General features: G+C 51.9%; 10 protein-coding genes across 10 annotated transcripts; 5 read left to right on the top strand and 5 right to left on the bottom strand.

The window, feature by feature from the left end:
• Positions 1-1,009: 1,009 nt before the first annotated feature.
• NEUTE1DRAFT_91659 (uncharacterized protein) lies at positions 1,010-1,796 on the top strand (the record flags this gene model as incomplete). The annotated part of the gene is made up of 2 exons (XM_009858210.1): positions 1,010-1,174; positions 1,291-1,796. 2 exons carry the CDS (start codon positions 1,119-1,121, stop codon positions 1,670-1,672), a joined length of 438 nt encoding a protein of 145 aa, XP_009856512.1.
• Positions 1,797-2,377: 581 nt separating this feature from the next.
• NEUTE1DRAFT_105842 (uncharacterized protein) lies at positions 2,378-3,174 on the bottom strand (the record flags this gene model as incomplete). Its single annotated transcript, XM_009858209.1, has 3 exons — positions 2,378-2,497; positions 2,565-2,815; positions 3,096-3,174. 3 exons carry the CDS (start codon positions 3,172-3,174, stop codon positions 2,378-2,380), a joined length of 450 nt encoding a protein of 149 aa, XP_009856511.1.
• Positions 3,175-4,023: 849 nt separating this feature from the next.
• Positions 4,024-5,660, top strand: NEUTE1DRAFT_72957 (uncharacterized protein; the record flags this gene model as incomplete). Its single annotated transcript, XM_009858208.1, has 3 exons — positions 4,024-4,075; positions 4,133-4,465; positions 4,531-5,660. Coding segments are annotated over 3 exons (1,515 nt in total), but the record flags the coding sequence as incomplete, so codon positions are not given.
• A 616-nt stretch (positions 5,661-6,276) lies between these two features.
• Positions 6,277-6,969, bottom strand: NEUTE1DRAFT_16460 (uncharacterized protein; the record flags this gene model as incomplete). The annotated part of the gene is made up of 1 exon (XM_009856602.2): positions 6,277-6,969. A coding segment is annotated over one exon (693 nt), but the record flags the coding sequence as incomplete, so codon positions are not given.
• A 1,580-nt stretch (positions 6,970-8,549) lies between these two features.
• On the top strand, positions 8,550-9,667 carry NEUTE1DRAFT_72956 (uncharacterized protein; the record flags this gene model as incomplete). Its single annotated transcript, XM_009858207.1, has 1 exon — positions 8,550-9,667. A coding segment is annotated over one exon (1,116 nt), but the record flags the coding sequence as incomplete, so codon positions are not given.
• A 189-nt stretch (positions 9,668-9,856) lies between these two features.
• NEUTE1DRAFT_72951 (uncharacterized protein) lies at positions 9,857-10,797 on the bottom strand (the record flags this gene model as incomplete). Its single annotated transcript, XM_009858206.1, has 2 exons — positions 9,857-10,572; positions 10,644-10,797. 2 exons carry the CDS (start codon positions 10,708-10,710, stop codon positions 9,956-9,958), a joined length of 684 nt encoding a protein of 227 aa, XP_009856508.1.
• Positions 10,798-11,264: 467 nt separating this feature from the next.
• Positions 11,265-13,657, top strand: NEUTE1DRAFT_150323 (uncharacterized protein; the record flags this gene model as incomplete). Its single annotated transcript, XM_009858205.1, has 2 exons — positions 11,265-11,502; positions 11,578-13,657. 2 exons carry the CDS (start codon positions 11,265-11,267, stop codon positions 13,377-13,379), a joined length of 2,040 nt encoding a protein of 679 aa, XP_009856507.1.
• Positions 13,658-14,639: 982 nt separating this feature from the next.
• Positions 14,640-15,704, top strand: NEUTE1DRAFT_114769 (uncharacterized protein; the record flags this gene model as incomplete). The annotated part of the gene is made up of 2 exons (XM_009858204.1): positions 14,640-15,333; positions 15,418-15,704. The coding sequence occupies 2 exons, from the start codon at positions 14,640-14,642 to the stop codon at positions 15,702-15,704; spliced, it is 981 nt and encodes a 326-aa protein (XP_009856506.1).
• Positions 15,705-16,356: 652 nt separating this feature from the next.
• NEUTE1DRAFT_114768 (uncharacterized protein) lies at positions 16,357-17,941 on the bottom strand (the record flags this gene model as incomplete). The annotated part of the gene is made up of 6 exons (XM_009858203.1): positions 16,357-16,478; positions 16,549-16,907; positions 16,983-17,409; position 17,452; positions 17,813-17,856; positions 17,932-17,941. The coding sequence occupies 6 exons, from the start codon at positions 17,939-17,941 to the stop codon at positions 16,357-16,359; spliced, it is 963 nt and encodes a 320-aa protein (XP_009856505.1).
• Positions 17,942-18,498: 557 nt separating this feature from the next.
• Positions 18,499-19,936, bottom strand: NEUTE1DRAFT_142725 (protein phosphatase 2A regulatory B subunit; the record flags this gene model as incomplete). Its single annotated transcript, XM_009858202.1, has 3 exons — positions 18,499-18,522; positions 18,598-19,184; positions 19,285-19,936. Coding segments are annotated over 3 exons (1,263 nt in total), but the record flags the coding sequence as incomplete, so codon positions are not given.
• Positions 19,937-20,417: the final 481 nt, after the last annotated feature.

Genomic DNA, 20,417 nt, shown 5'->3' with positions numbered 1-20,417 from the left:
TCTCTCTTTTGTTGAGATTCGGAGTTTGGAACGAGGACAGGACAGGATCAAGGTAGGGAATACAATCATGGGTGCAGGAAACGGAACAGGCACAAGGACGGGGTTCGGGATTTGGGATTAGAATTTTGGAATTGGGTATTGGAGTTGGGAAACAGGCATTGGATGAATCATGGATGGAGAAAGATACCTTGGATACCGCAACCACACCCTCCTGGATTGAGACCTTGTATGTTTAGTTTACTCCATGGCGCAAACACACCATTATATTCTGAGGCTCTGAGGCCTGTAAGCTCGGGACCGGAATGGCCAGGCATCTCTCGATCAGGGTTTCGCCGTACTAGTGGGTCGCATCTGAACGTAGACAAAACCCACCGAGATTCAGGCCAGGCAAAGGTATGTACCTACTGTATGTCGTGCGCGTATCTCAGACATGCTTGCCTGTAAATATTCCCGTTGAGCTGCCGTATAAGCCGTCCTGCCGTCGTCGTGCCTTGCATCCAAATCAGTCACAAGTCATGATCCGTCGATCCATCATAGAGTAAACAGATGACCATGACGCAGTAGAAACGGCTGCGGTGCTACGCGCAAGATATGGTGCGAGGCGGGAGATTCCGTGTTGAAAGTGGGTGACGACGACGAGCACGGCGGCCACGACGTTTTCGGCATGTGGTTGTGCACTTAAAGATCAAGCAAGGGTGGTGATTTGGAGTTGAAGCCCTGCGAGTCCATGGAGCCGCAATTGGCACCCCCTAGCCTAGGGTAGCTCCGCCGGCTGACGTGCGATGCTACCCTTTGGCCCCGCTTCCTCGGCCAAGCTCTGTAAAGGCATAACTTTGCAATATTACCGTTTAGTTGCAGGTTAATCCTTGTTTTAGATCGGCAGTTATGCACCAAGACATACACACCCTCATTCCCATGTTGCCAGTTACACGGGCACGTACCTTGTAGCTTTGGACGTCAAACATCCAAGCACTTGACGTTGACATCAATCATCTACCTATGGTACATTCCATTCCAGACACCCTTCCGCCGAAGAACCTGCAACGAAACCCGCCTCTCGTTACGTCCCAATTGCCGGCGTCTCCTACGTTGCGATTATATAGCGAACAACGTCAATCATGACGTGGATATCCAACACCATCACCGTCTTTGGCGGCCTTCTTCTCGCCCATGCGTAAGCATTCTCCTCCCCCACCAAAACATCGCGTCGGACCCCCGCCTGCTGCATACTCTACTTTACTCTACTCTACTTTGACCGGTTGGGATCTGACGACTGTGCGTACAATACAGATGCTATTCGGCCCAAGAGCACGCAGCACTGCAATCCTTTAGGGCGGCGGCCACGAGCACACTCACCTCGTCTACTCCGGTCGCATCGTCACTTCCCGTGGATATTGCCATCGAGACCATTGCCGCAACCCTAGTTATTGTGCTTGGTCTGGTCCTGGGAACGCGCCCGCTGCGGCCGATTCAATGGCGCGTCTGGGCCGGCAAGATTGAGCGGGAAGGGGAGGAGGGCTTCTTGGGCAACAACGGAGAGGTGGAAAAGGACTACATGGGCAACCCCTTCACCTATCTGGAATCCCGGCCCAGCTTTGTCGACATCCGCAGGCAGCGAAAAGAGTTTGCTGAATGGATCAAGAACGGTGGCGGCGGTACCGGAAAGAAGTGAAGAATCCACGAGACGGGGTTGAATCGGAGCCTCGCGACCTATGTTGAGTTGATGCTATTAATCTAGGCCATGGGGTACATGCACGGATAAGTTGTGATCGATTCAAACTGAAGAGCATATTGTCCACAAGGGCTTTAGCGAGCCATCTACCTGATTTGGGCCTCCTTGTGACGGTGGGGCAGATGCATCATTTGTCGCTCCACAGCTACTCTCGGTGCTCCTTCCCAAGCTGCTCTTGTGGCCAGGATGGGAGGATAGTTCCTGCCTTGAGCGGCCTTGCTGGGACATGACACACTGGACTTTACACACCCATGGAGGCGTTGGTCGACTCCCCGCCGTCCCGTCTCGACTAAAGTTTCTCTTCATCGGAAGAAGGTGGAATGACACCGACACACACATACACACAGTTCCTCCGTGCCCTTCGTATCTTAGTTTCAGAGGTGCTGACGGCGCTCATCCTTACCTATCCAACAGCTATAACCAGTATCTGGTATCCTGTCCATTGTTTATTTCCTCCCGTCGTTTCCAGCTCCTTTTCTCTAGCGGGGGGCAACCTGATTATGGATTTCTCCCTTCAGATCAGTAGCGACTCTTCTGGCCGCTCTACCTCGCCGGCGCTCACTCCATCAAGCCTGGCAGCATCCTCAACAGCCTCACCTCGTCCACATTTGAGTGCGTCTCGAGCCTCTGTGGAACCACGAAGTGTCACTTCTTCCTCTCGTAGAAGTGTAAGCGGCTCCTCTTTAGCCCTTGGAAGACGTTCAAGTGCTGCTCTACCATCTTCCACACCCTCGGGAACTTCACGGCCCCGGGTGTCATCGCAATCTCTTCCCCGACATGCATCGTCATCGTCATCCCGTCAAAGACAACATCGAACACAAAGCCCTCGTACCCAAGTCTCCAGATGTACTGGCTCCACAGCCTCAGAGAGACGATCGACATCGTCATCGTCATCATTTCGGTCTACGCCGCCCGGTCTGAATTTCAGATCTCCTAGACCCGTGGAACCCCTTTTCCCATCTACCTCCTCTCCCTTGCAACGTGAACCGCAAAGCTCCCCAAAACTGCCGACTCTACCAAGAGCATCGAATAGAGATTCTCGTCGATTCTCTTCGGCCACGCCGCTGACCGCGAAATCCTCGACTATTCAGCGTCCTACCCAGACTGTTACGTTCTCTCGCTACGATGAGGCAGAAGAGGAGAGGTACAGAGAGCAGACTTCCGACGCTCTGAACGAAGTCATTATGGCTGTCGACATGAACAGAGAGGGAAAGATTGGATGCGCATACTACGTGGTCATTGACGAGACTCTAATTATCGAAGAAGATGTCTCCATGGGCGGAATCGAAACAGTGGCCACTATCGTACTTCAAGCACAGCCAACAACTATCATGGTGCCGAACAGAGCTCCCCAGACACTAACCGAGTTCCTCGAACGGGATGCTCAAAGGCTTGGCGATGACGATGCCACCGATATTCGAGGGCTCTATATCCTTCGTCATCTTGCCAGTGCAGACTTTGACTATGATGCAGGCAAAGAAGCGCTATTGGGGCTTTACAATGACTCATCGCCCGGGTATGGGATACCGCCAGGGGAAGAAGACGAAGACGCTGTGCATTGCATTGGCTCTTCGAACCACAGGCGATTAATGCGCTTAGAGAAGGCAGTCAATCTCAATAGCCATCTGTCAGTTGGTTGCGCTGGTGCTGTGTTAAGTGACCTTGAGCGTCGTCGCAGCGCTGAAAATCTCGCTCCTGGTGCCGACGCACCACTATCTTTCAGAGTCAAGTCGATTACCATGGGTTCGCCTTCAGATGTAATGCTCATAAGCGCAGATGCCTTGTTGTCACTACAGATATTGCGAACAGAGCTTCACCCAAACCCGCAACTCCAGTGCCTTGGCGGCTCCGAGAACAAAGTCAAAGAAAGCCTCTCGATTGCGGGGCTCCTCCAAGCTCTAGCAGGTACGGTCCAAGAAAAATCAAAACTTCGCCAAATGCTCTTCCAACCAAGCATTGCTATCGGCGTGATCGAGGAAAGGCAGCGGAGTATTGCCGTCTTTCTCCGCCCTGAGAACAGTGATATTGTACAGAGCATACGGAGGCAGTTGAAAAAAGTCAAGAACATCAAGGCCGTATTACACCACGTCAGAGGTGGTGTTGACCGAATAAGAGGACAGTTATCCCTTCGGATCAACGACTGGAGGGCGCTTTTACGGTTCACAATGCTTACCACTCAAATACGGGAGGACATACGCTCACTTGTGGGAGGCCAAGATCTAAGCATCTATGCAAAGGTAATTTCAGATGCCACATAACGAGGATGGTTGGATAGTCTGCTGACATACGCGATGTCTTACCAGCTCCAAGAGGATATCAACACTCAGGGCATTCTACAGGCCGGTGAGATGATCGTGAACACGATCGACTTTGAACTGTCACAAGATACGGGCCGAATAGAAATCCTACCAGGTGCCAGTGAAAGATTAGACGAGCTCAAGGACGACTTTACTCAGGTGTACCATATTCTCTCCGATGTCAAACGAGAGATTCTGACGCAAATCCCCAAATGGGCTGTCCAATATGTCCAGGAATGTACAATAGTGCCCCGACTTGGATTTCTCATTGTAGTGGCCCTAAACCCTGAAACTGGAGAAGGTGCTTTCAATGGAACGGGGCTTGCCGACGACGAGTGGCATCAGGTGGTGAAGGATGAACAGCGGGCTTACTACAAGAACAGGACGATGGTTGAACTGGACGACATGTACGGTGATTTAACTGAGGAGATTGCCGGTGAGTTTCCATGACACCTATAAGCATCAATCAACTCTCAAGGTTCAAATCTGACAGTGATCCAGATGAGGAAGTCGAGGTAATAGTGGAGCTGGCGGGGGCTGTTTCAGAGCATGAAGATGCACTGATTCGCGCCTTGGAACTACTGGGGGAGCTCGACAGTCTGCTTGCGTTGGCTTTCGCTGCAGAGAAGTACAATTGGGCTCCACCAAAAATGACATCCGAGAATATCATTGACATTGAGGGCGGACGTCACCCACTTCAGGAGCTTCTCGTACCGTCCTTTATCCCCAATGACTGCATACTTAGAGGTGGTTGCGCATCGGAGAATGGCAATGAAATTGACTTTGTAGGTGTCAGAGACGAACCCAAAGAGCCATCGGCCTTGGTCTTGACGGGCCCAAACAACTCCGGAAAGAGCATCTACATGAAACAGGTTGCCCTAATCATCTATTTGGCACACATTGGAAGCTACGTGCCAGTCACGCGTGCGACAATTGGAGTGACTGATCGAATTTTCACCCGGGTTGCCACCCGAGAAACCGCCATGGACGATGAAAGCGCTTTCATGACCGATCTCAAACAAGCAGCCTTCTCCATCAATTTCGCAACCCGGCGAAGCCTCATACTCGCGGACGAGTTTGGAAAAGGTACCACAATGGAGGCCGGTGCGGCGGTCTTCACGGCCTATCTGCACCATTTCTTGGAGCTGGATGCGGATCGACCCCGGATGCTCGTGAGCACACACTTTCACGATGTGTTCAATAGAGGATTTCTAAAACCTGAAGAAGGTGTTGCGTATGCTCACATGGAAGTTCGACTGAACCCAGAGGCGGAAGAGAGGGAAGAGCATATCACGTATTTGTACCGTCTCGTTCACGGACGGGCTGAACACAGCCTGGGACTAATGTGTGCGGCGATTAATCATATTGAGGATGATGTGTTGAAGAGAGCAGGAGATATTTTGGGCATGCTGGAAAGAGACGAAGATATTGAGGCGGTGTTTGCGAGTCCCAGTCATGAGGATATTGAGGCATTAAAAGCTGCGGAGCTTGTTGCCAGGCGGTTTCTTGCTACGGATATACCACTTGGAGGGAGAGATACCTCGAGCGGAGTTTGTTCAATTCGTGATATTCTGAGGGGCTTTTTGTCATACAAAGAGGACGGGGGAGATGTAGGTGACGTCGATTCTGAAAAGTGAATCACGAGGCAAAATCCAATTCGTAATCGTACGGTGATTGCTTACTTGGAGGATATCGTAGACTTGACTGGATGTTTCTATATCTCTCATAGCAACAAAAATACGTTGCATTAGTGCACACCACTTTCGTAGTTTAGCTCACGTATATCTGATACATGAACGAGATGGGATGTTGCGACCTTATGCTGATCAAAAAGCTCGGACCGAGTTGTTGATCTTCATGACTCTCCAAATTAGAGCTTCCCTGCTTGAAGAAAGATGAAGAAATCACTTGTGATCTGATGTCTTGGAGTTCTAGATTTACACTCGTTTGAATGTATCCAAACTCTGTCACCGTCGACTGTTTGATGTACAACTTTTAGGACAATTGCCATTCCCAGATTCTTTCTTTTCCCCGGGTATCACAAATGCCACGCCAATGCCCTTTCCGCTCTCCTCTCTCCACCATATTCATGGTGTTTCCCCGTAACAAACACAAGAAAGCCTGCTTTCTGGTTTTGCTCTTTTCTCATAACTGATCAACTCATGAACCCCGCCCTCTTCATATCTCCTTTCTCCTTATGTCTACATTCTCTCCCAGATCGACCCGGCCCACTCAGGACAACTCCAGCTATGCAAACAAAAACCCAGCAACAGCCAAATACACAAATGTCAATTCCCAATGCAAGAAGGGCAGTGAAACCATGACGGCCATGACGGCAGAACTAGGGACGGGCCCGACAAACGGCCCATACGGACTCGAATCTGGGCGTGGTTTTGGTGCGGGAGCAGACGTAGCTGCTTCGTTGGCTGGTTTGGTTGAGGAAGTCTGGGGTCGAAGCGTGGTGGCGGTGTTGATGCTGCTGGTGCTTTCTGGCGCGGAGGCGGTGGCGGCTGATGGAGAAGTGCTTATTGATGAAGGCGATTCTAGTGTAGTTGGTACAACCGTCGGCTTTGTCGTAGTTGCTGGTGAAGGTACATGCGTCGTAGTCGCCGTTGTAGGCAAAGGGTGATGCACTGTCGTGGTCGCAATTGTTGGCGATGGGGGAAGGTCCTTCACCAGCCTGCTAGCCCATGCCTCAGCCATTTCCAGCTTCTCCTCAGGTATCGGTTGGCGGATGGCTTGGCAACCAGCTTCCATGATATCGATCAAAGTGTCGTCGGCACGGCGGAGTTCGGCTTCGCAGTAGTAGGACATGCAGGTCAGAGCCAGCTCGAGGAAGATGCCTTTGCCTGCGAACTTGCACATGCATTGCGGGTTGTCGGTGCCACAGCCGGACACGTTGACGCAGCTCTCGACGCAGGAGGGGAAGGCAAATGCTGCCGGCGATGTTGAGGATGATGACGATGTGGGAGATGCTCGCCCGGGCGTCGTATAAAGGATCGACGAGCTGGCGCATAAGAGCGCAAAACGAACGATTCTGTTTGAGATCATAGTGCTATTCTGTTTGGCTTCACTAACGAAGGATTGTGCTTAATGTGGCCGTGAGCTCCTCTCAAGAGCAGATGAAAAGGGCTGAGGTCAAGTCGCAACTCTTAAAAGCACATTCATAGTGCCTGGAAGGCGCAGAGACGAGCGGCGACGAGGTTGGTGATGACGACGGAGAGACAGACGCAAACGCAACAGACAGATAACAAGAGGAGGTTAGGACAAACACCACCAGGTGGTTGGAATCGGTTGGAATTCCCAGTGACGTTCCAATGCCGCCAGCACCTCTTCACGATGGCTTGGACGGGAGGGGAACTAGGCCGCCCGCTGGCATGGAAGACAGAAGTTGGTCTCACTTGATGAAGCCTCCGAGGTTTCTATCCGCAATCGCGTGCGGGGGCGCATTGCCTAAGATGACGGTGCTGGTGATGGCGCTGCCATCCTGAAACACGAAAGAGATGATGTTTTCATTCTGAGAAAGGGCAGCCAATCAATCGAGCTTTCCAATGCAACGTCGTCAAGGTCGGGTAAGAACTTCGTTGTCATATTGTTGTGGTGTGCGAGGGCGTCCTATGCACGTTGCCAAGGTACAGTAGATCAATCGTTCAGCATACCTGCCTTGATAGGGAACAAATTGAGGGTATTCAGAGGTCTTGAATGGAAACTATCGGGGGAATTAAGCATGGAGCACAGTTTTCCAAGTAGTGTATCGCCTGTACATAGTGTGTTGCGTAGAGCGGGGGAGGCAATCCATGTTCCGAATTTCTCATCTCATATATTTCGTTCGGCAAGTCTCCCTAAACCTGAGTAATTAGCAATACATCAACTTTCTGTACGCTTCAACTGAAAGATCGAGAAAGAAGAACGTTTATATCTTTTAAGTACTCAAATACCGTTGGGAAATCCTTTTCGTAAGCCAGCTGGCCCAGAAGGGGGCTTTGTGGGTGAAATGCTATATCATGGGTTGTATTGTGTAGAGTACGTTTGGCGGAGGGACTTGTTTTGAGAAAAAACAAAGAGATCTGTGTACACTACTTCCGCAAAAGGAGACTGTGAAGCAAGTTTTTGGGACTTCAATAGCGTCCCCCGCAGAGCGAATTGAAGTCTGTTCTTGGTGTGATGGGTAACTTTAATTGGATGGGGTAGGTACCAGTCTACGCAGTACGCGGACGACATCCATGCCCCAGATCGCCCGTGGATTGTGGGGACTCTGTCGCTTCCGGCCCAGTACACAGTGTAAGAAATCCTGTTCCTGCAGTGACGACAAGTAATAGTAAGTCGTCGGTAAGTATCGTGGGGTAGGTATTTCTCTTATCGAGGACTGCGATAAGCCCAAAATTTCCAGTTCCAAACAACCTAACGCCAATGATCCCGTCACTTCGCTAGGACCGCAAGCTGGTAGTAAACAACAAACCTCCATTTCACCCTCCATCCACTCCTTCTTTACCTCGAACCGACTAGATCCTTCAGAAAACATGGCGCCCACGAAGCCGAAAAACAAATCCCAGAAGGACAAGGCGAAGGCTCGCGCTAGAGGCGCCGCTCAACCGTCCAACGTGAACGCCAGAGAACTGCTCAACAATGCGAGTGCGATGCTCGAGGTTGGCGACATTGAGAATGCGGCAAAGACGGCAAAATCTGCCTACAAGGCAATTGGCGAAGACGGAAAACTCGCTGGCGCCGCTCTTTCCCTCTTGGGCCATATTTACGTCGAGCTGGGCGAGATCGAAGCCGCCCGCGAGTTCTTCTTTGCTGCAGTCAAAACAGATGAGGACGGCACACTCCCCGAGGATGTTGCTGGGGGCCCCGAAAAGTTTTTGTGGCTTGCGCAGCTCAGCGAAGAAGGCGGACAAGACAGCGTTTCCTGGTACGATCGCGGTGCCTCTGCTTTGCGCCTCCAGATCCAGACTCTAAGCGACGAGCTTGAGAAGAGGCCCCACGGGAAGGAACAGCAAGAGCTTCTCATTACCGAAAAGAAGAGACGACTTGCGGCAATTCTCTGCGCCGTGGCAGAGGTTTACATGACCGATCTGAGCTGGGAAGAGGACGCCGAGCAGCGATGCGAAGCTCTCATCACCGAGGCCATAATGCTAGCACCCGAGCTGGCCGACACCTGGCAAACCGTTGCCAATGTTCGCATTTCCCAAACAAGGGTGGACGAGGCCAAGGAGGCTTTGAGGCGGAGCATGGCACTGTGGGAACTCCTTGAGCCCGAGGATCCCAACGTGCCACAGTTTCCTACTCGGGTGAGCTTGGTCCGACTGCTGATTGAGGTTGGAATGGAGGAGAAGGCGATAGACGTAGCAGAGCGCTTGATCATTGAAGATGACCAAGCTGTGGAGGTCTGGTATCTAAGTGGCTACGGCAGATATCTTCTGGGCGAGAAAATCAAGAGCGGAGAACTGCAAGCTCCCGAAGGTGAGACATGGCAAGATATCTGGCGCTTGTCGCGCAAGTACCTTGCCCAATGCCTCCGGACATACGCGGCCATCGAGTACGAAGATGAAAGGCTTGGAGCACACGCACAAGAATTGCTGGACTCCATTAGGGGTGAACTTGGTGTCGTTGGCGCTGAGGAAGATGAGGTTTGGGAAGATACAGACGTTGAGGAAGATGAAGATGAGGAGATGAGTTAAATAGCCCCAACTGGCTTCGTCTCGTTTGTCTTCTAACCATACCACCTTAAGCTGAGGTGTCTTTTTCATGCAAACTTGTTATGGCATATCCTGGAGTCTGGTTAAGAGGGGAAAAAAAGTAATGTTCAGGATTGGTTTTCACATGGGTTAGGTAACGTGTATACTTAGAGCGAAATAAAGCCTACAGCCAAGAATTAGATAATTTTGGCGAACGTGATAGAGGGCTTACGATTTGTCTAACGGTCCTAAACCGTGAGTTTCTGGACCTCTTCCACGGGGACGTCATCATCGCCTTCCAGGTCCTCATCACCCTTCCCAGCCAAGCCCCTCTCCCAGAGTTGTTTACCCGTGAGCTTGACAGGCTCCTTTATCCTTGCCTTCTTCATCTCGGCCGCCTTTTCCTCTTCCTCCTTGATTCTCTGATCTTCCAGTTCCTGCAAGAAGCTCTCCCTCCACTTCAGAAAGGTTTCGCGATTGACGGGAGTGCCCTGGAACTTCTTGTTCTCTTCGCGCTCCGCGGCAAGGGCGGCCTCCTCTTGCGCCTTGATAGCAGCGTCCCTCCGCTCTACTGCCAGTTGCTCCGCAGCATCCTTCAACGCCGATACAACAGTAAAGATCATGGCCATCCCCAAATTCTCTTCAATTGTCTCTTGGATACCTTCGAGCAGCTGGAACCGATCGTCGGCAATGTTTATGTACTGATGGGGCGGCGCATTTGGGGCGGACGCAAGCTCAAGGAAAGGTGGCTTGTCGGGATAGTCTTCGGGGTACCGTACGGTAAGTACCATGCTTGGTGTTTCTTCGGCATCATCATCAGGAATGTCCAGCGTGATAGTAATCCGGTATTCGGTATCGGAGATATCTAGACGAGTCGAGCTTGGGTTAGGACAGGCCCATGCCTGAACGGCAACCGATGTGGGCGAACAATCGAACCTTGGATCTCATCTGGGAAGATGGAGTCGAGGACTTCCCTTTCTTCAATTTGTTCTTCGCGGCCCATAATGTCCAATCGGTAGGGCGTCTTTCAAGTTTGCAGTGTGTTGGACGACATAAAACGTGAAAGACTCCTTCCAAAAATGGGTGCTGGCAATGTTGACTTTCAGGCGTTTACTAACCTAGAGAAGAGGAGGGGCAACCAGACGGCACTGCAGTGACTGTAGCGTCAGGTGCAGGCCAAACTCCAAAACGCGAGCGCGGCTCAATCTATGGTGGGGTCCTGCCTGGGTTCCTTGTTGTATCAATGGACAGTTCTAGACAGTGTCGATCCAGTCGCCCCACCACAGAACCCCGGAAAGCTCCTCACCGCCCGGCAGATGCCAGGATGCGGATCCAGAAATTTTCAGCGGAAACGTGCTACAGAATTTCCAATTCAGAGGCTTCAGATACAGGGCACTCCAAAGTTTCGGATTCCCGTCTGAATACCTGCACTTTCATCCATTCCTGCTCGACCATTACCTTTGAACCAGCGCCCACCCGGTACGAAATCAACACAAACCCCCCATACCTAGATCAATCCTTCACATTCCGGAGCAACACAGACATTGCATAGCATCAATGGCGACCAAGTCGTCTTCAGCAGCCGCTGCCGGCGGAAAGAGAAAGGCGTTCGGCAAGCATAACGAGGATGGCCGTACAAAAGCAGTAAAGACCACCTCTGGCAAGAAACACATCAAGGCCGAAGCCGAAGACAACGAATCCTCCGATGAAAGCTCAGACGCCGAGTTCCACACAGGAGAGACCACAACATCCACGCCCAATGAGTCCGGCAATGGCTCCAACGAGACCAAGTCTGGTACGTTGCCTCGCTTTACCATATATGCCCCATGATAACCGAACCTCGCTCTGTTCTTTGACTAACACAACGCAGGCACAAGCTCCAGGGAGGCGCACGCCAAGCAAAAACAACTCGCCCAAGAACGCAAGAACGCGAAGCCACTGGCCGATGAGGTGCACCGTACCAAGAAGCTGTGGGAGAAGCTCCGTCGCAAGTCGCATGTGCTTAAGGAGGAGCGCCAACAGCTCGTTGAGGAGTTGTTCACCATCATAACTGGCCGCATCAAGGACTTTGTCCTAAAGCACGATGCTGTCCGTGCCGTCCAGACCGCCGTCAAGTACGCCACCCCGGTTCAGCGTAGGCAGATTGCGAAGGAGCTTCAAGGAACCTATGCGCAGCTCGCCGAGAGCAGGTATGCCAAGTTCCTGATCGGCAAGCTTCTGGTGCAGAACGACAAGGAGATCCGCGACATCATCGTCCCCGAGTTTTACGGCAAAGTTCGCAAGCTCATCAACCATGCTGAGGGTTCCTGGATTCTGGACGATGTCTACCGCGGTGTTGTGACCAAGGAGCAAAAGGCCAACCTCCTTCGCGAGTGGTACGGTCCCGAGTTTGCTCTGTTTAGGCAACCCAAGGGTACCGAGGTCACTGGCGATCTCTCCAAGATTTTGGCTGACGAGCCCAGCAAGAGGACAACGGCAATGAAGTACCTTTTTGACATGGCCAATGGCCTCATTCAAAAGAAAATGACTGGTTTCACCATGCTCCACGACGCTCTGTTGCAGTACTTCCTCAACCTTAACCCCGAAAGCGAAGAGTTCAAGGAGTTCTTTGAGACTATTAAGGAGGATGAGACCGGCGACTTGCTCAAAAACATGGCATTCACCAAGTCTGGCGCCCGCCTCGTGTGTTTGCTCCTTGCGCACGGAACCGCCAAGGACCGTAAGCAGCTGCTCAAGGCCTACAAGGACACCTACCAGCTCATGAGTGGTGACAATCACGCGCACGCGATCATCCTCGCCGCCTACGATCTCCTTGATGACACTGTCCTCACGTCTAAGACGATCTTCTCCGAGATTCTTGGTAAGAATGAAGAGAAGGATGCCGAGCACGTCATCTTTCTCGCTAACGACCTCAACGCGCGCACGACGGTATTATATCTCTTTGAGGGAATGTCCAAAGCGTTGTTCCCTGCCAGCCACGCCACCGACCTGGAGATTCTGAAGGAGATTCATGAGATCCGCACCAAGACCAGCAAGAAGGACGCCGAGGTTAGGCGTAAGGAGTTGGTGACGGCCATGTCGTCTCAGCTCCTTGCGGCCATCGCAAGCTCACCCGCCGACCTGGTGGCCACCTCTTTCGGTTGCCAGTTTGTTACTGATGTTTTGCTTTCGGCGACTGGAGATAAGAAGGCCGCGTTGGAGGCTATTGCCTCTACTGCTGGTGGCGATCCCAACGCTGAGGCGCCCAAGGATGCCTACCAAGCCCTCCCCCCTCACATCTCGACAACCATTCACGGTGGTCGCATGTTCAAGACACTGATTGCTGGCGGCCGGTTTGACAAGGCCACGGGCAGCATCCAGAAGGTCGACCCCCCGCTCAACTTCGCCGATCTTCTCTATCCCGTCATCAAGGACCACATCGTACAATGGGCCACCGGCCCTAGCTCTTGGTCGGTGCTAGCCATGCTCGAGGCTTCCGACTTCTCGTCGAAGAAGGAGCTCCTCAAGACCCTCAAGTCCAACAAGAAGGCTCTTATCAAGGCCGCAACTGAAGCTCCGGCGTCGAAGAAGGAAGAGATGGAGGAGAAGTCAAAGGCCAAGAAGGGCAAGGATACCTCTGCCCCCAAGGGCAACCAGGGCTCGAAGCTCCTTTTGGAGAAGCTCGATGCCTAAGTTGAGGAAATTGTAGGCGTCGCATGGCTATAGTGACAAAAGTGGACGGTAGCCACAGGTTGACTAAATACCCCTTTTATGTTGTTTACTTTGTCAATGCGATTTTGTTGGGCCCCGCGTAATTTGCGGTTGACTGATAGCCCTGTTCACGAGTCTGGACATGATATATATGATTGTATAGAGAAAAGCTTGCTTCCAGACTTCCCTGATGGTTCAGATATGACGCTCGAAACAGGCCGTGGCCTACTTGGAGTGAAATACATCAAAATCTAACCAGACAGGAGCGAGACGACTTTCTGATATTCGCCATTTCGGACCTTGGAAGGCCTTATTATCATATGACCTTCACATTGAACCACTTGTACCACAGATCTCGAGGGACCGGACAACCTCCCCATATCAACATGGCGTGTAGAGGCAAAGTGCTGTGCAAACATTTTGACTGCGGTACCAAGACCGACATTATCGGGTTCACCGTCGCTTGATGGCTAAGTGTCGCTTGGAAATCGAATAGAAGAACGGAACTGCCTCAAGGCTACACCCGTGCAAGGCCGCGTATATCCTTGTGCACCGGCCAGCTCACCGAGCGACCATCGCCTGACGGCCTTGCCATATCTGCTGTTCTGATAGGTAAGACGAGGGTTTCCGAACGGGCAGCCAGCCATGGGTGTCCTCGGTTTGCGTTCCGCCAGGCTTGGAAGCCTTCTTCTCTTTTCGTCGAGATCACATGAGGCACGAGGCCAGACATCTCGATTCGTTGGCCGGGTTGGAGTTGACGAACATATCGAATTACCACTTAGTGTCCATAGCCTATTTCATCCCAACAGTCATACCATAAGGGGTATTTGCGCTCCCTGAACCCCTCCCAGATTCCCGGGCACCAGTGGGGAGACCGCGGCTGGGGAAACATACAAGTGTCGTTTCCTTCCTCAGGTTGCCGTCGCTTGCTCTTTCCACTTTGGTGGTTCGCCCCTCCACCGCTATCTACGAGTGCTACTCCCTCTTGCTGTTTGCTCTCCCCTCTTCCTTTCCTTCAACTCTCCATTCCACTTTCTTCTTGCTCGAGCCGATACCTTCCTTCCCTTCCATTTCAGCTCAGCTGTAGTTGTCACTCTTTCGCCGTCGCCACCCCTTCCAACGCGGGCTTCGAACTCAACCTCGGACTATTCTGTACCCAAACGCCTTCCTCACCATCCATTCTGGACAGGTTCCCAGGCACGACGAGTCTCTCTCACCCGACCGAGTAAGAACCTCGAAGCCATGGCATTGGATTTGTCCAGGAAGCCTCCTCACGTACATCTCCCTGAAGCAGCCCCGTTGGTCGCTCAGAGGGATGGCGGAAACTGCCCTAAGGGTTACCAATGGTACACATGCAACGTGGCCCAGGGCATTCCCTATGCTGGCTGTTGTGCGATGGATCCCTGCCGCCCGGATATGGTCGACTGCCCTGATCGGTATAAACCTGGTGGTGAAGATGCCACGACTACCATAACAAAAACTGCCACTGCCTCTACCTCTGCCTTTACCAGCACGGAATCTGACAAAGAGTCATCGTGGACAAGCACGACTTCCGACACTTCCTCGACAAGCACTATCAGTAGTGCTTCATCAACCCCCAGCGCCACGGTCACTGCCACTCCCGATGCACCGCCCATTGTAGTCCACAAGGAACTTTCAGCTGGCGCCATAGCGGGGATTGCAGTAGGCTGCTCCCTGGCCTTCATCTTCTTCGCCATCTCAGTTTGTATGTGGTGGGGCCGACGACGCGCGAAGAAAGATGAGAAAAAGGACGCCATGGAAACTGCAAACGTTTCGTCGTTCCTGGGCCCAACCGACCGAAGCAACCCAGCCGAAACGGCACAAAATAAGAACGTATCCCAGTCTAGCTCCCATTTCCCGCTTGGAAGCTACCAACCGGTTCCCACACCCATCCCTTGCGAGTACAGAGGACGAGGTAAGCGAACTCCATCCCCCGAGCATCAGACGTAACGTAGTCGCAGTGGGCCAGCAGGGATTTCTATATTGACCAAAACTCTAGACGCGACAAGCTCGGGATCCCCAACCAACACGAACTGGCCAGGCTCGCCGATGGACTATGAAAGTCACCGTTTCAGCGGAGCGACGACCATGTCGACACCAGCGAGTCACAATAGTGCAAGCACTCCGGCCAGCCCGAACTACCCATCGCGAAGTGCTTCGGAACTCGACTCAACCCAGGCGTACCAGCAGGGTGGATGGGGCAAAAGGTTCGAGCCCATGCACGAAATCCCCGAGCTTGAAAGCAATGAGAGGCCACCGCAACACACCCGGGGCCCGAACAACTAGAGCACTCCATTGGACTGAGCAAGGACACACGATGGCTTGATTCTGAAGTCGGTGAGCGGACGGGTTTCATGAGAGCCTACAACGTCCTGCCACACAAGAGACGCTGAAGAACGCGATTAGCTTCCACGAGAGAAGCAATTCCAAGCACGAAACGCTCTTGGAGAAACGGGATATGCTCGAGCTTCATGACTGATTCGGGCTATTAATCTAGGCACATCAATGACGCAGGTGACGTGGAGGACACTTACTCCGACTCACCAGGATAATGTCCTGGCCCTCATCTTGCCTGGAAAAGAACCGATTGCTATGGGATCACCCGAGCGAAGGACTGGAATACCGTGGTAAACAAGAAATGATAGATGGTCTATTGATCAAAAAGCGGCCCTTAGACGCCAAACCATGCATTTTCCCCCTTTCCGTAACCAGTCCTGACAACCATGATCCAGCTTGGTGGCCCTTTAGTCTTTTAATTTTTTTTGTAAAAAAATCACCGGTTTCCCACCTGTTCGGTCATCTCCCAGGCGAGCAAGTTATGCAGTGTGTCGTAAAGAAAAATCTTAGCAGATAGAAACAGAGGACAGGAACAAAAGAAGCAACTCAACCCGCATTACCAATTGCTGTCCTACAAAATGACTCTCTCAGGTGTGCCCTCCTAGGTGCTCATGAGCTTGGCCATCTCGTCCAGCAATTCTTGTAGCTCATCGTCGGTGATCTTGTCCGCCAGGGAGGGGATCAGCGTCTTGCACTCGTCGGCACTATCGCAACAGAGTGATCCTAGATAGCCAATTTCAAAAAGAGTCAGTCAGTCGCATCGTATCACTTCCCTTTGACTAGGCAACCATACCAATCTGCGCCCTCTCGAACTTGGTCAGCTCCTTACGCGCGCTCAACAATCTCTCCACGGCCTCGACGTTCTCCTTCTGCTTGAACCGCGCGAACGCGTCCAGGTAGTCGAGCGTCTTGTTCAGCACGTCCGTCTCGTTCCGGTCCTTGCGGTCCTTGCGACGCTTGGTCATGAGCGCGTTGATGACGAGGGAAGCCTCTGAGAGGGTGAGCGTGTCCACGTCCTGAAACTCGCCCAGCTTCAACACCGCCGAGGCTTCCTCCTCGCCGGGAGGGGGCGGCTTGGAGCGCGAGGTAGGGGCGTGGTGTTGGTCCGACATTATTTTAGGTTGAGGGTTCGTTTGTTCGTTCGTTCGTTCACTTGTTCACTTGTGCGTATTGTTTGTTGGTTTTGTCATCTGGTGATGGGAGCGTGCGCGCCGCTGGCTGGCTGACCTGGCGTTCTGGAGAAGAAAGACGGTATTCGGATTGATGCACTCGCTACCGGGAGGGAATTTGATCCAGATTGCCGATTCGTTTGGCCGGCAGTGTGAGCCTCGGAGATTCTTGTCTTGTTTGCGGCGCCTTCGACGTTGGGGTTCTTGTGGGCTTGAGTCCTGCTGAGCCTTCCAAGCTACGGTTGTTGCGCTCGAGTGTTGGTGGTGGTACTGGCTGAGCTGTTCGAGAACGAAGGCGCTGTATTCGGTGATTCGAGGAAACGTATGCTTGAATATTAAGGTGGTCGTCGGCTCGTGCTTTTGGCAATCAAGATTTGGCGTTGAATGGTTGAGGTTGTTGAGCACCTGGACGGAATTGTCACTGGGAGGTTCCAGGTTGGGAGTCTTTGTTTGCCGGCCGTGGCCCCTGTGCGGCACTGCGTTCACTGCACAAATGGTACCGACAGAACAGCGTCATGCTAACATACACTACACAGCGTAAGATACAGTTATACATATTTCGTCAAACGAATTGGCATCAACATCACCAACATCTACAATGTACTCCTGGCTGTTAGCTCGAGACCTCGGGTCAACACGTGTCCAGGCGTTTCCACATCCACTTTATATACGTTTTTATTTCTCGACTATGTAGGTTTATTGAGTTAGTCATATGTTCAATCAAGTACTGGTATTCATGTCTGGCTGATAATTCTGCAACTCGAAGTATTATTACGGCTTTGAGGACGGGTTGGCACCGACGAGTCTCACTCAGTCCGTAAGTCAAGCTGATAAACAAACCAGTATCGGACTGTACCAAAACAAAAGAGGGGCATGTTGACAACTTACCTTTGTTTGTAATTCATCCCAACTCGAACTCTGGTATGAGACTGCTGTTGTATTTTCGTTTATTTCCTTTTTCCTTTTTTTTTATTTATTTTTTTATTTTTTTTTGAGCCAAAACCTACGCTTAGTCATGTTTTCATATTGGTATCTTTTGCTTTCTACGTTCTGCGCGGAACATCTGGGAACTGGTGGGTATTCCATGCCGAATCAAGCGCTTACATCCATCCCATCGTGACATGACACTCGGCGCTCTGCCCTGCGGACGGAACGAGAAGGACATAATGGTTATTTAACATACGAGTTACTCTCCCCTTATCGTCCAAGGCTGGCGGCTCCCTGGGCCCTTTGTTTCACTTCCGCTTCGTTCCTCACGCCCGCCCTGCCTTCTTCATGGGATCTTGGAAAAGTCGATGTGCCAAACCGGGCGTAGCTCTTCATGACTGCTACTTTCCCCGCAAAACTGCCTCCCAATGCATCCCTGACCTATATGTGTCCCCATCTTTCAACCCGGCTATCCGTCTCGCTCTTCCTAAAGACGCCACCATGCCCCAGGCCTCGACAAGTCGAGCACGAACAAACCAGAACCGCGAATGCTCCCAGTCAGACTGTGGAACGAGAGGCATAATAGCCCCAGCAGTTGTGTGAAGGGAATCCCAATCACATCCATCCCCCTGCCTTCATCATTCTGCCTACAACGCGGAAAAGACAAATAGCTGTGGGAAAGATGGTTAGCTATCGATAGGGCCCAGATGAGGATGCGGTCAAGAACTAGGGGGGCAATAACTTACGTTGTTGGTTGCTGCGATGGCGATGCTGTCCTCGAACGGATGCCAGCTCATATGGAGAATCTTCTTGTTGAAGTCGATTTGGTCGGCGTCTGTCTCTTTACGCATCCTTTGGCCCTGGCCTGCCGCTGCCGGGCTTCCTGCCCGTGAATTTCCCTTCTTACCACCGTTAGCTGTAGGACTTGTCGACGAATTAATGGGTGTCGGCACCCCAACTTTCTTGGCCTTGAACGCCGACTTATCCGCTTGCAGGACGACCTCCACCTCCTTGTCGGGATCCGATGGGTAGATCATGAAGTTGTTGTTGTAGCTTCCTGTCATTACGTTCTTGGCGTCTCCAGAGAATACAACCTCGAATTTGTCAAAAATGCTGTCATTTTCGTATGTGTCGCAGAGTCTCGGCCTGAGGTGTTCATGAATTGGGATCGTCTTGACTGGCTGCCGCTCCATGTTGACATCCCAAATCTTGACCGTCAAGTAGTCGCGAGAAAGGATATACCGGCCGTCGTGGGAGAATCGAACGTCGGAGATGGAAGATATGATTTCAGAGAAGAAAGATCGGGACGATGGGTCTTCTTCTTGTTCGAACACTGTACAGGGAAGAAAAGAACGAATTGTAAGCAATGATCAGCGGTAAATAGAGATAAAAAAAACAACACTTCAAACACAATTCACCGAAATCCAACGTACTCTTTGCGTGCTGGTCGCACAACGCCCTTTCGCGCATATCTGCCAGCTTGATTGTGCCCTTAGAACTGGCATACATGAACCAGTTGCAGCTCAGAGGGTGGAACTCTGCGGCCGTAATGACCTCTGTCAATTCCTCCATGTTCGCCGGCTTGATGTCCACAATGTTGAAGCTCTGGTCTTGGATATTCAGATTCCATAGGTTGATCCGCAAATCATCACTGCTGATGAAAGTCTCGCCATCGCTGTTGACGGAAATGCTGTTGATGTGGTACGCATGAGCATTGGCATATGTTCTCCGAGGCACGGCGGCAACGACTGTGTCGTGATGGGTAAGCCTGGGTAGCTTGAGATCGGCGGGACTGCGAAACTGAGTATGAGGTAAGGCACGAGGTGCGCCTCCACCGCCGGCTACGCTTGCAGGCGTCAAATCATGGGATAGGTTGTTCTCGGCGACAACCTTAAGCGACTTCTCGAACACCTTCCATAGCTTGATCGTCTTATCGTTTGTCGAGAGGAGGTAGTGGGAGGCATTTTGTCTCCTGCACCACTTGATTTTATTGATCTTTTCCTCAATTTCAAGGGACTTGAGGTAGTCGAACTCGGGCTCGTGGGACTGAAATTCGGTATGAAACTTGTATTCGCAGGTTTTTTTCTGTCGACAGGTAAGCAAGACATAGACAAGAGGCGGGCCAGCAAATAAGCCGGAAGGGGAAAGGGGGGGGGGGGGGGGGGGGGGCTTTTTTCCCAAACCCCCAAAACGTTTTTTTCCGTTAAAAAAAAAAAAACCTCCCCCCCTTTTTCCCAGGCCCCAAAAATTTTCCGGGGGGGCCAAATTTCCCCCGGGAAAAAAATTCCCCGGGAAAAGGGGGGCCCTTTTGGTTAGGGGTTTTTTTACCCGGGGGGGGGGGTTTTACGGGCCCCTGGTCAAGGAACCCCCCTGGGGGGGGGGGGGGGGGCCACCCTCCGGGGGAGTTCCCCAAAATTCCCCTTTTGCCCAAAAATTTTTTTAAAAAATTTCCTTCCAAAAAAAGGGGGGAAACCCGGAAAAAAAAGGGGCCCCCCCCTGTTAAAAAAAAACTTTTCCGGAAAAAGGGTTTGTCCACCCTGGGGGGGAAAATTGATTCCCCCCCCGG

Source organism: Neurospora tetrasperma (genome assembly GCF_000213175.1).
Source record: "Neurospora tetrasperma FGSC 2508 unplaced genomic scaffold NEUTE1scaffold_81, whole genome shotgun sequence".
Taxonomy (NCBI): domain Eukaryota; kingdom Fungi; phylum Ascomycota; class Sordariomycetes; order Sordariales; family Sordariaceae; genus Neurospora; species Neurospora tetrasperma.
This window is presented reverse-complemented; position numbering and strand designations above follow the sequence as displayed.